Source organism: Eulemur rufifrons, chromosome 1 (assembly GCF_041146395.1).
Source record: "Eulemur rufifrons isolate Redbay chromosome 1, OSU_ERuf_1, whole genome shotgun sequence".
Classification (NCBI taxonomy): Eukaryota; Metazoa; Chordata; class Mammalia; order Primates; family Lemuridae; genus Eulemur; species Eulemur rufifrons.
Genome location: NC_090983.1, coordinates 35,855,599 through 35,874,758, shown reverse-complemented (window position 1 = coordinate 35,874,758; position 19,160 = coordinate 35,855,599). Strand labels below are relative to the sequence as shown.

General features: G+C 37.1%; 1 protein-coding gene across 1 annotated transcript in view; it reads right to left on the bottom strand.

The window, feature by feature from the left end:
• Nucleotides 1–19,160, bottom strand: part of DNAH7 (dynein axonemal heavy chain 7) — a 238,249-nt gene that overhangs the window by 20,027 nt on the left and 199,062 nt on the right. The window contains exons 54-57 of the mRNA XM_069469091.1: nucleotides 15,055–15,231; nucleotides 12,583–12,744; nucleotides 10,185–10,385; nucleotides 5,893–6,054 (exon numbers count right to left, since the gene is read on the bottom strand). Of these exons, the coding sequence (XP_069325192.1) occupies nucleotides 5,893–6,054; nucleotides 10,185–10,385; nucleotides 12,583–12,744; nucleotides 15,055–15,231 (702 nt within the window). The remainder of the gene's footprint in view (nucleotides 1–5,892; nucleotides 6,055–10,184; nucleotides 10,386–12,582; nucleotides 12,745–15,054; nucleotides 15,232–19,160) is intronic.

Here is a 19,160-nt window from a genome sequence, read left to right as displayed (position 1 = left end):
TACAACAGAATTCACAGATCGTCAGTGTTAATTTATTTACCACTTTTTATATCTATATTTATTTGACAATTGGAATCACATTGTATATATAATTTTGCATTTTTTTCACCAAAACTCATATTCTGACATTTCACTTACCATTTCATAAAACATTCTTTGAAAATATAATTTTAATAACTGTCTTCTAATATTGAACATTTTGGTGGCATCTAAGTTTTTAGTGTGTTGAATTATGTTTCATTAAATATACGTTTCTTAAAATTTCTAATGATTCTTTAGTCTAGATCTTTGAGAATGAAATAATTTAATAATTATATAATATTTAATGATAACAATTTCAAGGAAAGGAGCTTATGAATAGTAATTTGTAAATGTTGCCAAATTGCTTTACCAAAAAGCTGTAGCAATTATAGCAGCCAGTTTTAAAATCTTTGCTAATACGATGTCAATGATAATTAATATTTGCACTTTTTAGAATACTAGTGATATTCATGATTTTTTCATATATTTAATAACATTTGTTGTTGTTCTGTGAACTAGCTTCCAATCCATTTTTCCTATTTTGTGTAAACTCTTTTATAAACTGGCCTTTATCAAATTTGTGGAAATATCTTTTCTAGTTAGTTTTCTTTTTTTTTTTATTATGTTCTCTAGTAATAGAATTTTGAAATGTTTATGAATGCAATCATATTGATTTTTCACATTGGACTTTCTTTTATCCTGAGCATAAGTACTTTCATATCCACCAGCAGTATAAAGAATTCTATTTCTCAATGCTCTCAACAAAACTATTATCATTCAAGGGGAAAAAATGACAATTAAACAATAGGGAAGTATTTTTAAATTTTGTTTTTGAAATTGACATTTTAAAAATGTTTATTCACCACCTGTACCTGTATTTCTTATTTCATAAATTATCTACTCTGTTCTATGGGTTTTTCTAATTTGAATGATTATCTTTTTTCCTTATTAAAAGTTCTTTGTAAAGATATTGAATCAGTCTTTCACATAAATTTTAGATATTTTCTCCAACTTTTATTTGTCTTTTACTTATATGATGTTTAATTGTTTATGGTGTGTTAATATAGCAACATTTAAAAATATTTTATACTAAAATATAGCAGTCTCTTAGTTGAGGACTTTTTTTCATCACTGTGCTTTACATGCCCTTCTCATGGTTATCTACTGAAATCTAAAGCACACAGATCCTACATTCCAGTGATCCCGATCTGAGGAATCTCTTCAATAGAAATGACAGGACTAGGGAACAGTAGGTAGGCAGGTAGGTAGAAGTGATCAGAGAGGGGAAATTTATTGAATTAAGGTCTTGAAATTATGAGACTTGTTACTTGGTAGAACTGGAACTTCAGACAGTGTCAGAGAGAAAAGTGTAAGAGAACATGTGTCAGGGACCAGGACCACGTGGAGAAACAAACAGAATCAGAAAGAACTCCAGAACATTTCTGTTCTTCCAGCTGCAAATGTGAAGGAGGTTTGATCAGGAGCATGCACTGCTTGGGCTTGTATTCAGCTTTTTAAAATCCAATAGAAATTATACAGTATGAAGAATCTAACTTTAATAAATACCCAATTATTCTAATACCATTTATTGAATACTTCTCCCATTTACTCTCATTTTAAATGCTGCGATCATTATGCCAAATTTCTACATAGAGTAGTGCTGCCATTTTTGTTTTAGAGAGCTTGAAGATCTTTCCACTCATTATGATTCACTCATTAAACAGACACTTATGGAGCCATCTCCTGTATGTGAGGATGCAAAAGCAAGCAAATCAAAGTCACCGTATAGTAGTGGCTCACAATTTGGCAAAATGAGCTCTACTTCTTAGCAAAAGTTTCTAGTTCCTGGTAAACAACTCTGTCAAGGCTGTCAGAGCAAGTTGGGGCCTGGGAACCCATGTTTCTCATCACTTTGCTAGAGTGTCTTGGGGACAGGATCACAAAGATGATCAGCAGGTAGACTATGGAAGACCAAAATCATCTGGAATCACCTCCTGCTTGTATAGGCACTCACCCATAAAGATAAGGACTCTTGGCAGACGCTGGATGAAGTGACTCTCAGGCAGAGAGGCATGCCGAAATGTGCCCAGGGGAGGCAAATTTGGCTCCTGGGTCTGAGCTGCCTATTCTAGAAAGAGCCCCCAAAATAGACAAGGTTTGAGCACAGGAAAGGGCACTCAGAATTGGAGAAAAATACACGCCAAAGCTCAGGGACGAGAAAGAACACCTCACACTGAGAGAAGACCACGTAGACTGTAGTAACACATCGTGGGGCCTGGAATCGAGAGTGGGAGGGCGTGGAAGACAGGATATGGCTGGGGAGGATAAGGGGTAACTGAGCATCAGTGACTTCCAGAGTTTTAGCTTGAGGGTTGGGTAGATGGTGATTCTATTACTTTGATGCAGGCAAAGAATGGAAAAATAGTGACATTTAGTTATTCTTCATGGAAACAAGATTCCATAAGATAATCATTTCTTATTCTGCTTCTATCCCAAATTTTTTCTGTGCTCCTTGGCCTATTATTTTTTACAAAGCACATCATGTTATGTCAGCTCCTTGTACAGCCAGCACCAGACATAAGTCCTCAATGATGTATTTCAGCTACAGGCTTACACGCCAGGGATCACTTTTGTGAAATCTATGTTCCTTCAAGTTCCTATTAAATTCAAGTTCAAATTAAATTCCTCTTGAATGTCTGAGGTTTGCCCTATAGATTTCACCTCCCTAAAAGCTTGCTTTTCCTTTTTATTTATTCTTGACTGAGGTGGGGAGAACTTACCAAGGTCATATTTCTGAGGCATAGGGTGAGGACTCCTAAAATCCTTCATTCTTATTTTTTTCTAGTTTGACTTTTATTCACAAGAAATTAGAACATATAGATTTGGATCTACTGCCATAGCTGATGCACTGGACCTGCTTAGGAGCCAGAAGAACATGTTCTGGTACAAGTTAGGAGGTCTTGGGGTTTCATTTTCCTTGCAACCCATTCTTATTTTCAAGTTGGTGCACCTCTCTTTCATTTGATTTCCTCATTTTATTCATTCTCTTGATGGCAACAACTTGTTAGTCCAGGTTTTGTGTGCGTGTGTGTGTGTGTGTGTGTGTGTGACAGAGAGAGAGAGAGAGAGAGAGAGAGAAAGTTTAATTCTGATCTCTTTCTTTGTCAAAACATTGGATCATTCTGCTCGAAGAAAAAATGTTGATTGTTGAAGAAAGATTGCGTTAGAATTCATATCAAAGGGAGCTGTGAATTCACATTCCTCAGAGAATTCCTCTGTAACACTTGATGGATTATATGTGACTCACGAGTCGCAGTTTTGTCAAGTTTGCTACATAATTACTATGCTGGAGGAGTGAGAACCACTACTCAGTTGTCGCTTACTAGAAGGAGCCAGTTCAGTCAGCGATATATGTCATTAAAAGATTGTTGATGAAAGTGAAATAGCTCATACTTGTACTACAGAGTTATTTATCATTTTTCACTTACTACATTTCAATTGTATTCTTTTCCCCTAAATGAACTAAAAGAAACACAGATGGACACATCTATAATAAATTAGCCATTTTCCCAAATAAAAACAGTATTATTTCTGCCAAGTCCTAGAGGCTTGAGGGAGCTCAGTACTTAAAGAGATACAACACTTTTGGAAGTTGCTGTTGCAAATCCACAGGCACTTAATTTACTCTCTGCCGCATTTAAAGGGATGGACTATTCTTGATATTCCTTATTTCCTCAGCCTGCTCTCTCCTATCTTTTGTTCCTGGCTGCTCAGTCTGCCCTTTCCACATCTTCTGTCCCCTCTCTTCTACCACTGATACTTGGTGCTCACCAGCGTTCAAACTTTGTTCTCTTCTTTTCTTAAGCCACAAGGCCTCCCTTTGAAATTTATGTTCTCAGGCTTTTCCTAACACTCGAACAATTCACAAATCTCTATTTTGTGCTCTCTCTCATCCTTGGGCTCCATATCTATATGCCAAGAGCCTACTAGACATCATTACCTGGAAATCCACTTGATTTTTGTATTTATATATTAATCTTGCTATAATTGTTTATTATTTAATAGTTCCAGGAGTATTTTGGTTGATTGTTCTGGATTTTATACATAGACAGTCAGTTATCTGTGAACAAAGACAGTTTTCTTTCTTTCTTCCCAATCAATATACTTAATTCTTTTTCTTGTTTTATTGAATTCGCTAGGACTTTCAATACAATGTTGAAAAGGAGTGGTGAGAGGAGATATCCTTGCCTTGATCCTGATCTTAGTGGGAAAACTTCTAGTTTCTCACCACATAAGTATGATTAGCTGTAGGTTTTTTTATACATATTCTTTATCAAGTTGAGGAAGTTTCCCTGTATTCCTAGTTTACTAAGAGGTTAGGTTTTTGGGTTTTTTGTTTTTTGTTTTTTTTCCTATCATGAATGGGTGCTAGATTTTGTCAAATACTTTTTCTGTATTTATTGATCATGTGATTTTTCTTCTTTAGCTTGTTGATGTAATAGACTACATTAATTTAATGTTGAACCAGACTTGCATATCTGCATACTTTTACTCTTCACTATAAACTATAATATTTTAAATTAGAATTTACTCTACAGGTGTTCATAACAAATTGCTAAATGGAAGAGTTCCTCATCCTTTTAATATTTTTTTGTACTGAAAAGTATTATTATTTCAGTACAAAAAATATTATTTCAAGTATTTTCTCAGGCACTAGATCACTGCATTTTTGCCTCCATTTTTATTATCCTTTTTAGGATAAATGTTAATATAAAAAATAAACTCCTTAGATTTATGATTCTTTTAAAAGTTTTGCAAATTTAGATGCTGCAAAATTGAAGGCCTTCTTAATTCATTCCATCTTAGTACACAATAGGAATTTGTTCAATGAAACATACAAGCTCAAATAAAAGATTCTTCACATAAGTTTAATATGCCATATGAGCTCTCAATATTTATTTTGTTCAGTTCCTTCTTTGCTTTTAGAGAGACAGAATTCAATGCCTTCCTGTTTACAAACCTTTTAAAAAATAATCCTAATTCACCGAAAGTTTCAAAATCAAAGTTTCTTGATATTCAATGGATTAAATAATTTAGTTATAGATTTCCAACTAAATTTGAACAAAATTCTATCAAAATTTAAAGGATTAACTTTCAATAAAAGCTATATATCCTTATTGGACATCTGGATTGATTTACCAAATGGTTTCTCAATGGTGTAAGCATGTTAAAAATCCCACTGACAAACATTTAGCAAAGAGAGAAAGGGTACTGCCATGCTGCGTGTGTATATACGTACACGTGAGTGCATGTGTGTGCATCAGAAAAACAGAGGATGAAATGTGGTTGATGTGACCACATTAGGCTGTTTGGCTTCTTTCCAGAATCTATATTCCAGGTTAACACCAGTGGTTTAAACAGTTTGTTTTTCCCTGACAAATTGTCTAAACTCTGGAAAAATAGGATAATGACATTTTTCTAAAAATAAAGTCATGCTCCAGAAAAGAAGAAAATTGATCTGGTTTTTTTTTTTTTTTCCCCCCATTTTGGAGCTTGGTTGATTTATGGTCTTCTCGAGTACTTTTCAAAATAAGTACAATATAATCACTTTTCAGATCTCTGTAGGTATTCATGTATCAAAATACACGATAAGTATAAGTTCCTAATAGACAAACTGACATCCTAACTAACTGCCTATTATAGCAGTTATAATACCCTGTTATAATAAAGTACTACTTAATAAGCTGTTGATAACTACCCTGCTATTCATTTTATAAAAGTAGAAATTAATCATAAGTCCCTGCTTACGGTATAAACACAACATGAGAAAGAGCAAAGTAGGTAATGTCCTTGCTGTGATTTTTATGATACCTCATACTGGTTCAGGAACATGTGAAGTTGCTGTACACTGATTCTTAGATCAGTCTCATTGAACTCATAAGGAATATTCCACCCCAGGGGTCCAAATTTCCGTCTCTCTTGTACCAAAGCATGAAAGAAACAGAGGCCATAAAGCAATTTCTTGAATTCCTCCTGTAATGAGAAGAAATGGTGCCACATCATTATTTTTCCCTTAACACTGCATTATACTTACCATATTTTAAAGTGAAAGTAATTAAATTCTTTTTGTTTATAAATAGCACAGGGATATAGTCATCCCAAAGTATAACTAAAACAGAATTAAGTATATTACTACAGGCTCTTCAGGCAAAAATACACCCATTGGTATACATGTTCACTTGACACACATAGCTGTGTATACCACGTTTTTAGGAAGCATCATCTAATTTAATGTTACCTTACAAATTAGACCACTGTGCACAAATTTCAAAAAAGATCACTTGAATCAATTAGAGAGCTCTAAAACCTACAAGAAGAATACAAAATAATCAAAATAGAGCTCAAGAGAGGACTTGTGAAGCAATTTCCTTGGAGAGACCGGCTGCTGTGCTGGGAGTCCCCTTCCTGCACCCCCAAGGGAGAAGAGTGTGTAAGATCTACCTTCTAGGTTCAAGGTAGTGCAAAGGAATTAATGGAGCCATTCAGAGAGTTGATACATGTTTCTTGCAGCTGGGGCAGGGTGGAAAAGTACAAAACTTATGCCTGAAAAAGGGAGAGCAGTCTATGGCTGTAGGGAGAAGAATGAGAGGGAAATCACCACACCCTCTAAGGTGGGCCCATTAGTGGGAATCCCCAAGAGCAGAAGGGGAGTGTGGGCTAGACATGGCAGCCAGGGGTCATTTCCAAGGTGTCTTGTTTAAGATAACTACTGCCAGGGGCTGAGGCAACCCCAACCATAAGAGTCTGTAGGAAGGGAATACTGGAGAACCTGAAGGCAAGGGGATCAGGAGCAGCCACCTAAAGCAGAGGCAATGCTGAGGGTGACAGGGTCATAGCCAGAGGAGTCCAACAGGGGACCCTAAGGAGAACCCATGAAAGAGCTCACAAGAGAAAAAGTCAGGGTCAGCTTCAACCCTGGCCAAGTCCAGAGAGTGCGAAGCAATATCAGCCCAGAACAGGACTCCCTGCCCCTCCACCCCTCATCCTTGCACACACTCCGAACTGAGTGGTCAGTGTCAGCAGCTGTCAAGTGCAGGAGAAGTTACAAAAAGAAAGATGCCAACTCCATCTTCTTTCCCTGATGGCACTAAGCCCACCAACCACAGGCCCTAGGTGAGATACTGGGGAGTGAAACCTAAATTCTGAGTAAAAGTTCAAGTAATGATTAATTAATTATACCTCCTGATTTCTGAATCAAGGCTGGCTTTGCAATTTAAAGTAACTATGGGACGTTTTATTAGCTATCAGTAAACAGAAAAGTCACGGAGGTGCCCAAAGTTTCATCCAAGAGCTGGGGAAAAGTTTTTCTGGTAGAATAAATTTGAAAGGGAGAGTGGGAAACAAAACAAAAGTGACACAAATTTAATCACAGATGTAGGAGAATTAAAGTTAAACATGCTGGGCTAATTCTGGAACTATCTTAGATATACATTAGAGAACTGAGCAAATCAATAAATGTGTTGATATTGTTGGAAGCCAGGTGTTTTGTACAAGAACAGACATACAAATATGGAATGAGGAAAAGCAAGAAAGAACCCTGAGAAGACAGACTGAAATTGGAGGTATTGGTATGAATTCATCACTTTAAAATATATTTATGAGTATATATGTGCATATATATTAGTTTGTGTGTTGGTGTATGTGTGGACACATATTTGCATATTTGTGTATGTATGTGTACATGTACGTATTTCCAAGTTCTCTCTACTGAAAGGGTCAAGAACCAAAGGCAAGACACGAGCAATGAGCTCATCTAACACCCAGAATGTGGTCTCTAATACTATCTCCATTAAATGAAACAGGGCTCTTCTGAGAAATGGCTGGTTCCAGGAGTGAGGCAGGATAAGCACAAGATGAGCTTAGAACATCTTATGCCAGAAAATAAGAGTTGCTAATAATAATAACAGAATTTTTTTAAAAGATAAGATCTACACAAGTACAGAGGAACCAGTTTGAAGGAGCTCCCATTGACAAAACAAGGAAGAATTTGAGCACCAAAAGACTTCAGGATACTAATTAATTGTAAACTATTGGAGAAAAAAGCCTCAAGAAGTCATAAGTCCATACCAATTAATAGATTAACAAATGGGGGAGAAGGGAGAGATGCTGCTGACAGTAGACTGCCATGTGTCCATGCAGAGGGCGTGCTGGAGTTGGGAGATAATCACTTTGCAATCATCCCAGGAATACTTGGATCAGACAAGAATCATCAGTGGATACTGAATCTGGATGGGGGTGGATTTTGATGAGGAAAAGAAAACTTGCATGGTCCTGAAATACCTCCCTGCAGACTGGTTATTAGTTGCAAGGGGAAAACAGTTATTATACAGTGAAGATATCAGTGAACACCTTGTCCAGGTGACCAAAATTAGTATCACCATATCACCAGTAAGGGACAAATAGGCATCACGTGCCTCCAGATGTGCTCTTGGAGGACATATCACCTGTGCAGCATTTTGGCTAAGAATCAATAACCTGAATCTAATCACGAGAAAATATCAAACACACAGAAAATAAGAAATATCCTATCTAAAAAAACAGGAGGAGATGAGTTCTTCAGAGATGTCAATGTTATAAAAGATGAAGAAAGGCTGGGGAAATGTTCCAGATTAAAGGAGGCAAAAGAGACATGACAACTAAATGTAATACCAAACCCTGAGCCAATGCTATCATGGACAGGGAAAATGCTCTAAAGGACATAACAGATGTCACTACACCAAGTGACAATATTGGAACACAAACAGTATAGATTAGATAAAATAGCATATCGTTGTTACATTTACTAAAAATAATAACTATACCAGGATAACATAATATCCCTATCCCTATTCTTAGGAAATAGGCTCCAACATATTTAAAGATAAAGGGCTATGATGTATCTAACTTACCTGCAATTGGGGTGTGTGTGTGTGTGCAGAGAAAGAGAGATGGGGGGCAGGGAGCAAGAGGGGGGACGCAGATAAAACTGATGGGATAAAATATTATCTTAATATTAGGAAGTGAATGTGGACAAAGAGTGTGGGGTGTTGCTTGTACTATTTCTATGCTTATAACTTTTCTATAAATTTAAAATTATTTCCAAATAAAAAGTTACAACAGAAAAATTATGATGTGCTGCTTTGGCGTTTAATGAGATTTTGGTTTGGGTTTGGACTGTGTTTCATAAATGCCTAGACCTCTAACATATGTGACTACTGATGGAGAGACTTTTGATCTAGAAGAAAGGGAGGGTTGAGTTAAATTTTGCAAAGGTGTTCTGTCCAGCCTATCATATGCAGAAATGCCCTCACCACCTGTCTGGGAGTAATCTGCTCTCTCTGGGCCTAATCAACACAAAAGCTGCCTAGGATATGGTTTGACTTAGTTTTAAATATAGGCACTTTTTTTTAGTACCCAACACTTTTGTTTAATGAAAATACTTCTTTATTTTTAATGTTTTCTTTTGATATGCACTTTAAATATATTCAGACTTCAAGAGTGTGAGCTTTTTAATGGCAAAAACTTACTAAGGTTCATAACCCCTCTTAAAAAGAAACTCTTCCATTTTTAATTATGCTAAAACACTGTGAAACAATTTTAGGTCACAGACATTCACACACAGAATTCTAATCATGAAAGCAGTGGGTGGTTTCCCTGCTCGCCTGGTGATGCTAAAAAAGACCCTTATGAGTCCCATCAATCAAGGAGTAAAATCATTTTGGCTCTCATTATACTTATATGGAGGAAATATTTTTATGTTTTAATTTAGAGATATGGCTCCAAACAGCACAGGGCTCAGTTAACATCCTGAAACAAGATTCTCCAACCTTGCAGATTTGTACTGGGAATGGCTTACAGCTGACTTTCCAAATAGAAAGCTCCATTATTAATGATGCCCCATAAGATCTCAGCTGAGCAGGAATGAGGCTGTTGGTAAAATTAAAATAAAATATTAATAAAATTTGACTTCAGCACAGTCAATAATCAGTTATCAAAACCAACTGCGCTGCAGCGTAGGAGACCTATTTAATTTGCAGTTTTGCTCAGCGCACACGTCCGTGATCACCGGGGGCCACTTGAACTGCTTTACAGGGCTGAGGTAACAAGACGGAGCCATTACTAACAGGCTTTTTGCAGCTGCCAAAGAACTCGGGGTCAGAGATCGGGTCCATGAGGTATGAGCGGATGATATTAGCCCGTAAACCTTTCGGTGCTTCATTGGTCATTTTCACTCCATTCTGCAGGACTGACACAGGGAAATTCGGGGATGGGTAACTTGTCAGCCAAATGCGGAAATCTGGATGTGTTGATTCTGGGCTTAACTCCTGTAAGAAAATAAATGAGATAAAAAAAAACGGTAAATAAAACCCAAAGAAGATCTCCAGAGCATACACACAAGGGACAGGCTGGAGTGGGGAGGAAGCATTTCTAAAACGTAGAAATGTAATTTTCAGCGAAAGCCTTAAAACCTGATTCTGCTCCTAAAACAACATGCTTCACTGAGAGGCCAACAGTGTTGTCATTCTCCTTAAAAAAAAATTAATTCATATGACTACAAAGTTTACAAAGGTGTTACATAATTCAGGGTTGGCCAAAATAACTGACATTCTAAAAACTCTTGGATCTGCAGCGATGTTGCTGAAATATTTACAGAAATAATTCTCTGTCCCAGAGCTAGATTAAGACTAATCTATTCTTCTTGCTGTAGCCAGGTTGTGAAAATAAGCAAAGCACTCGGATAAGTCAATATTAAACCAAGCAGGGATTTTAAAAAAAGTACTTTAAAGGGTGAGAAAAAGTTGAATATCTTGAAGCATCAAAACTTATCATTATTGGCTGTATTTATTCAAGGAGATAGGCCTCGACTACAGAAGGTAATAGGACTGTCAATCGGCATTGTCACAGGCTGCACGGAGCCCAGGAATAATTACCACGGGCCTCCTCCCTTCCTGTCAAATCCCACTCCCTACTGCTACTTCTCCCAATTGTCCATGTCAGTGCTATCTATGTTTCTTTAAATTGCAAATCTTTATCAGTCAAAACATTTTGGGGCATTCCTACAGTGAAGGAGTGGGGGTGAGTTAGGAAGGATGCACAGGTATCTACATTCTTTAAAAACAATATGGTGGGTGAAAGCACCATTTTTTCCTCCTATCTGCTGGCCTCTATGTCTAGTGACTTAAACAACATGATTAATGGGCCTCTGAGCCAAGTCCCAACTACCCATTAGGGACAGCTTTTCTTTCTTATATGACTCTAAGATGGGTGTATATGATACAATTCAACAGGTCATGAGAATGGCCTGGCATAAATATAAAACCTCTAACATAAGGCCTGAAGTATGAGGAGATGTTGGTAAGGCAAATAATAGAAAGAACAGTTTTTCAGGCAGAAATAATACCTGTGATGATGGCCTATATTCTTGAGAAAGGGTGCTGTACCAATGAAAAGTGCAAGAAGTTCAAATGGCTGGAGCGTGGAAGTCAGGATGGGAAGTGGCCAGAGAAACGGGAGAGGTAGGCAAGGGTCAGATCATGAAGGGTGTCGCCAGTCATGCAATGGGAAGTCACTGAAGGGTTTCAAGCAATGAAGCAATATATTAATTCTCTAATTCAATAAATATTTACTGATTGTCTCCAATGGGCCACACTATTCAAGGTGCTGGAGATAAAGCAGAGAATGTAACAGATTAAGACAAAATCACTGTCTTCATGGAGCTTATGTGGGAGATACAGGCAAAACAAAGTGATGATAAGCGGCATAAAGACAAAAGCAAAACAATCATCCCTTGAAGTCTCTGTTGAATGTCTGGACGGTGCAAGTTCTGTCATTACCCTGGTTATGCAGTAGCCTGAGGGACTCTGAGAAGAGAGTTAAGAGGGGGCTAGAGTCACGGGCAATTCAGAGGGTACATTTTCCCTGTGTTTGTTGAAATCTAGTGTCAGGTTTTCTGTTTACTCAGTGGAGCTACATGGAGTTTTCTTCCTGGAATTTCTGCTCACCAAATTAGGGAAGCTCCATGCCCCTCTGCAAGGAGGGTGGGAGCAGCACCCTTGGGGTTTCAGATGGATCCTCTGCGGCAGGTAACTGGCCAAGTGGATGAGAAGTAAGTTAAAGAAAAGGTACATTCCGAAGCCTTTCTAGGGTGGTCACATGAATTTCACCTTGAACAGTCTCCTTTGCTGCTTTTGGTCCACTGCTGTAAAAAGTAAACTGGTTTGTGTCAATCCTGCAGTTTACTCTCATTCTTGAGCCTGCTGCTCTGGATTAAGGATACTTCAGTCTCACTGGATAAACCCCTTGCCTCTTTTAAGAGGGATTTGCCATGGTTTGACTGTGTGTCCCTCCTTGGTTCCTCTACATACAGTTCTCAATGTGAGCCCATCTCTCCTGTAATTCAGCCACTCTACTAATCTACAACCCTCCAAATTAGAGGACAGGAGTGGTGTTACTTAGATGTTATGTATATTTCACTAAATAAGTAGGGAATACAATCTAATAAATATAAACTTGCATTTTTACCTCACAAACTTTCTCAAGGGTTGGCATCCAAGAGGTGGCAAGGTGACAGTTCTGAAGAACAACCCATGTTCCTTCCTTGACAGCTTTTTCTACCATCTTCATTGCAATGGGCCCTTGGCCTTGACCCAGAGATAAAGAGCTAAGTTTTGATCCCCCATACCCCTGTGTACAAGAATAGTAAAGATGTAATCTTAAATCACATTTTTAGAAGAATCATATTGTTATTACAAGAAATAGTAACACTACCTATATTGAAATTTAATTATGTAGGATCCCTCAAAGGTCCAAATATACACAGCCCTAAAAAACTCTTATTGACTAAGAATCCTATAAACACTTAGATAAAAAGCAAGTCAATTCATGTAGAAAACAGTTACGGCAATAAATGAGAAAATCTGTAGAATGTGTTGATGTAAGGGAGAGAAAAAAATTAAGACTTTTAACATAAGGAGGAGATGAAGGGAATTGACTGTCTTGCAGCAACTCCTAAAAGCCCAAAGCTAAAAAGAAAACTATGAATAGACAGAAGAACCTGTCCTATTTCCTCCAGATCTTTGAATAAGTATATTATAATTTGGCTACTGCATAAAATTAAGAGAATTAAAAAATTAGCCACTAATTCCCATTTAAGTTTCTTTAAAGGATTCTTTGGGGATGTTTTCCTGGAATTCAGTTCTATTTTATTACATCCTGATTCATTTGTGGCTTTTGGTTCTCCTTCTTTCTGGGGTAGATGTCACCAGACTGCCTATTTGGAAGAGGCCTTGGATGATGGTAGCAGTGGAACAGTATAGTCTTTGCCTTAGGGTCACTAGCAGGTAGAAGCAGCAGAAAACAAAACAGAGCTAGATACTACTGTTTCTGGGAAAAGTGGAGCCAGCAAGTGAAGACAATGCACTGAGCAGGACCCATACGGGGGCCAGAGAGTAACCACATTGCATAATGTGGGGAGGGATATAAAGAGGAATCAGGAAGGGCCTAAAGGGTTATCAGGGTTGTGTCAATTTGGAAAGGCAAGTCTCACATAAAATTAATACTTTGAGCCACTTTCACCACTTCCACTTTAGTCCTACCCACCACTGCTCTTCCTGGACTTTCAACAACCCCCCTAATGGATGGTCTGCTTCCATTTTGTGCCACTCAAAGCAATTCTCCATGCTCCAACTAGGGTGAGCTTTATAAAATATAGGTTGGGTCATGTCACTTTGTTGCTTAAAACCCACCTCCATCTTCTCATCTTACTCAAAGTCCTTAATGTAGGCTACAAAGACCCTATAAGATCTGGTCCCTCACACATCTCAGACCTCATCTCCTCCAGTCACCACGACCATGTTCCAACACTTCTTTAGCAAATAGTAAGTGCTATGTCAGTATATAAGTACTACACCTAAGCAAAAATATATAATTTATAACTATATTTTATTAACTTAAAATATAGTTGCTCAAAGATCTGGAGGAAATAGTACAAATTCATGTCTATTCATAGTTTTCTTTCCAGCTTTGGATTTTTAGAAGTTTCTACAAGATAGCTGATCCCTTTCATCTCTTCCTTATGTTAAAAGACTTCTTAATATTTTTATTCCTTTTATCAATTGTTTTGGCCTAGTAAAAAGCACTTTAACCTATTAGCTAGGTGGACTTTGAGAAACTACTTAAACTTTCTCAAGCTTTAGTGTCCCTACCTATAAAATAGAGATACCATCATTTACCTCATATGATTGCTGTAAAAATTAAAAGAGAAAATGTATACAACAAGGTCTGGCAGAGCACTCCATAAAAGTAGTGGTGGTGGTTTTAGAAATATCAATAGTATTACACCCAAATGTTATTTGAAAAAATTTTTTTTTTACTCCCTCAAGTCTGGAAGAGAGCAAAATGTTATTTTAATTACACCAAAAGGGGAAATAATCAACTCAGAAATGCTCAGTCATGTTTATTACTATTTTCTTGTTCTAGACTGTATGGTATAAGAACATATAAGGTGAATTCATTTGAATAATTTTTAAAGCCTAGGAATGTAAATAGTGGAACCTACTCTAAAATCTGGCAAAGAGACTGTAATGTATAATTGTTCTGGAAAGTCAAAGACAGTCCCCCTTTAGAGACTTAGAGGGGGGCAGGATCAGAACAGGTTAACCCTGGGGTCATTGTCCAGGCTTGAATTTATTAAATAAATTAAAACCCAAGCTCATACACTGGGTCAAATGATGATACCTTCTCCTTAGTCAAAGAAAAGCAAATGCCCCTCAAATCCTAATTCTGGTTTTATAATTTGGAGAAGGAGCTATTTTTAATGTCAGTGCTGCCATGTAAGTATCATGTTCTTGGGACTTTGGAACATCTGGACCACCAGGCTTTTCAAAGGTTTAATAACAACTTTTTACCTTTTCCTCACTCCTTAAGACTTCAATTGCAAGCAAATGTTTCTTTTAAAAAAAACAGTATCAGATAACCTCATTTGTTGTAAGGTACCTGGTCATCAGCAAATTTGAGAAGGGCAGCCATGGGATCCGCTCCAGGAGAAAGCACAAAAACCAGTGGTGCGCAGCAGTTACTGTCTCCAAATGCTTTGGATAAATCAAAGGGGGGTGGTTCAATATATGCACGCCCCATTCTGTTGATTATAAACTCTTGCACCATTGGAATAACCTAGGAAGGGACAAGAATATATTTGAAAGAACATTCAAAATCTGCCTAACACCTTAAAAAGTTGAACTTCAAAAATATTTTTTAAAAAAGAAATCTATATTTCTTTAGGTGTTCGTTAGTGGTGGAGAGTCAAAGGCATCACTGTTTATGTAAATGCCTTTTAGATAGAAAAAATTGCAGATTACTTAAATAATAAAAGGTGGGCGGTAATTGACACCATAATTTAATTTATTCATTCCAAGGATTTTTTCTTCCTTGGAATGAATATTCAAGACATAGTGGATGAAGAAGATAAGAAACCTGAACTCTTAAGTTTTAAACCACTGATTATGTTCCAGAATTCCACAACTCAAACATAGAAATTTCAGTGTAAGTTATACAAAGTTTCCCATACCATCAAGAAAGAATTGATGTAGTTGGGGTAAAAGAAGAAGAATAGGAAAAGCTCTGTGAAAGAGAAACAAACCATACAGCCAGTAAATAGGCAAAACTACATTGTGTAGAATTTCTGATAGCATGCCTGAGAATCTTCTGGGAGCCTGTTTAAGAAAGAACAGAACTCTGTGGCTTGGTGTCCCTGCTACTTGATCCTTTTATGGGATTGATGTGGGAGTGGATATTGCATAAATCAGCATTAGAGACACATCATTCCTTCTTTCCAATGAAAGGTCCACACCTGGCATCCTTGGGCGATGGCGCCGGCTATTCATGATCCAGGTGTGACTCCAACAAATGATAGAAAGTAGGTTTAACAAACCAGTATCCCTGTATCTAGTTTGACAAATTGTGCAAACATTTCTCCCTCTAACTATATAAACTCCTCCTCCTCCAACAGTCTTTGTTTTTGCCTGCTCTTTCTTCATTCCGCTGACTCCCTCATTAAGGAGCTCAAAAAAACTTTGAAATGTGCTCAAAGTCAATTTGCCTTGTCAGTATAAAAGTAGTTGGATATGGAGAAAGAAAAGCATAATAGCAAAAGGATGTGTAGATTTGAAGAAAGAAAAGGAGAAGAGAAAATCAAGCAAGACACAAGTGCATTCTTCTTTCCTATATTATTTTCTCCTGTGTCTTGTTCCTGTATTTACTTGTGATTTTCACATTGAGACTTTTTTAATAGGTGAAAGCACAGATATCAATTGATCTTTCTCCAGGAAAATAACAGAGTTAAGTTTTATGCTGAGTAAATTAATTGACAACATTGTTTAGATTTCTGACACTTAAAGGAGTGAAAACATTTGTTTGATGTCTCTGAGGCATGGACATGTGAGGCAACCAACAATGTCTCCTGCCTGACTTTGTAAGAATTGCTGATGCACCCTTGAAAAGTGAAGTTGAAAAATAGCCCCTACATTTGACTAATATAGCACTCAACACCTTGAAAGCATTTTTAGGCTTTCCTTGCTCTGAATTTTCTGCTTTGAATATAAGACAACCAAGCTGAATTAGCAATATCACGTTAATGTATTGAAATATTAAATTAACTTATTTTAAATGGTTCTTTTAGAGTAAAAATTATATATCTTTTATCTCATCCACTTGCCATGATTGAAATTTATATTCACTTTGGCAATAAATGGCAGCTACAAATGTACACGTAGACAACATTAGAAACAAAATTTCTTTAATTATCGCCATGGTTTGAGTTTGTCCCCACCCAAACTCATCTTGAAATTTAATCCCCAAAATGGTAGTGTTAGGAGGTGAGGCCCAACGGGAGGTCTTGGGGGTCATGGCAAGGGGGCGGGAGTGGACCCTTCATGAATGGCTTACTGCCCTTCTCGTGGTAGTGAGTTTTCGCTCTTGTGAGATTGGATTAGTTCTCATGGGAATGTTCCCATGGGAATGGGTTGTTAAAAAGTCAGAATGCCCCTTGGGTTTTGCCCCTTCCCATGTATCCGCTTCCCCTTTGACTTTTCGCCATGTCGTGATGTAGCACAAAAGCCCTCACCAGAAGACAAGCAGATGCTGGCACCATGCTTCTTGTACCTTCCAGCCTGCAGAACCATGAGCTAAATGCATCTTTTTTCTTTATAAATTACCCAGCCTCTTATAGCAACACAAAACAGACTAAGACAATTATCTAACTTCAATTTGTCTACTAAGTTTTAACTACCAAATATACTTTTTCTCCTGCTCTGAAATATACACATATGCACAAAAATTTAAGTAATAAATACTTGCTGTCGATTTCTTAATCTCAAACTCTTGTAAATTAATTAATACCCCTTCACAGAACATTGTGAAGACTACCTTAAAGTTTAAGATAAAAATCTTAGTAGATAAGAGGCTATACAAGGGAACAAGGGATATTTCAGGAAAAGAAGTAACAGAAAGTATTTTTTGAATAACTCACTGAATACCTGCTCATATACAAGGATAGAATTGTGTGAATATACACACTTCAGATTATGCTGACAATTCCACCAGCCTGTGACTTTTCTCAACTGGAAGCAAACTGCAGGAACAATTTGCAAGTGCCAAGTATCTCAAAAAGACGGTCTCCTCAGGAAAAAGTTTACAAGTATTTCTAAACTTCAATTGTATAGCCTATGGAACATCTATTTACACAAGATTTATTAGTAAAAATCATTGACATATCATAATGCCTTTAAAAAAGTACCAATCCTGGTGTGTGTGTGTGAGTTGTGTGTGTGTGTGTGTGTGTGAGACTAAGGGTGTTGGGGTGGGGAGCTAAGAGCCAGTGGAGGAATATCTGGGTCTAAATTAGTTTTTTGAATCCCTTACAATATTTTTCTAGATTCATTCAAATATGAAAAAAGTATGGATGAGTAAGAAGTAAGTGCCATGATGCAACGATCTACCTAACAAGATGACTTATGTATTGTCCATACACAGCAAATATCCATTGAATAAGAAAAGGGATTAAAAACTCAGGTTGCTTACTATTGTAAGGATGGGGTTCTAATTACAGAAATTCTAAATAAAAATCACAGAATAATAAATTCATCTATACTTAAAGTTTCATTGCTAGATAAGGTATTTCATGTTTCAGAAATTTTGAATGGTAGCAAATATTAAACTTCTTATAGGAAAACTAAAAATATCCTAACTGCTATCACAGGCCTTGTCCCTGCCCCTCTATTTATTATTCTTTTCCTATAGTCGGTCTTTTCTTGCTAGATTAAAAAAACATTAACACAAAAACGCCACTTTTTTCATACCCTCTTTCCTCCCAAGGCTACCATCACTAAATTATAGTTTTGCAAACAAAACGAAAAGCACATGGATTTTAAGTGCGTGGTTGTACTTGTAGTAAGTTTGAGTTATATGTAGCCCTGCCTTTGTGAGTGGTTCAAACTGGCATCAGTCACTGCGCACAGGCACACGTGGCTGGCAGAGTGGAGTGATTCTTCTGTCTTAGCACTGGAGGATCAAGATGCTCACCTCAGAGTGAGCAAACTGCAAGGTTTCACTCTTTAATGTTATAGCTGACCAAAACTTGTTTGCTCCCAAGACTAAACTGTAACTTCTAAGGTAAATTAAGCTGTGTTAGCTATCCAGTTTGCAAAGCAATAGAATTGGGCGTGCCTCTGCAATCTGATTATGCCAATGTTAGTTCTGTAAAATGAAATCTGTCAGTAACAAAAATTAAGGACTAATTTAGGCAACCATTTTCCCAATGGCCGGAAAGAAGTTTATGGTCTTCTATGTATGTTTTTACTATTTATTGCAAGTTCCAATAGGATTTATTTGAGGACAGAAAAACATATTACATTTGACAAGTTTCTTATTGAAAGCTGATTAATTTGCTGTTTATTTACAGTTCAGATAGAGAGAACTGTGGCCAGAAGCTCTTCATTTTGTAAGTGGACTCAGAACATTCCACATCTCATTATTTATCCATTTGATATGTTTCTTTTGTCAATAAAACACTATACACTATTGAATTCCAAAGGAAAGTGCAAGCC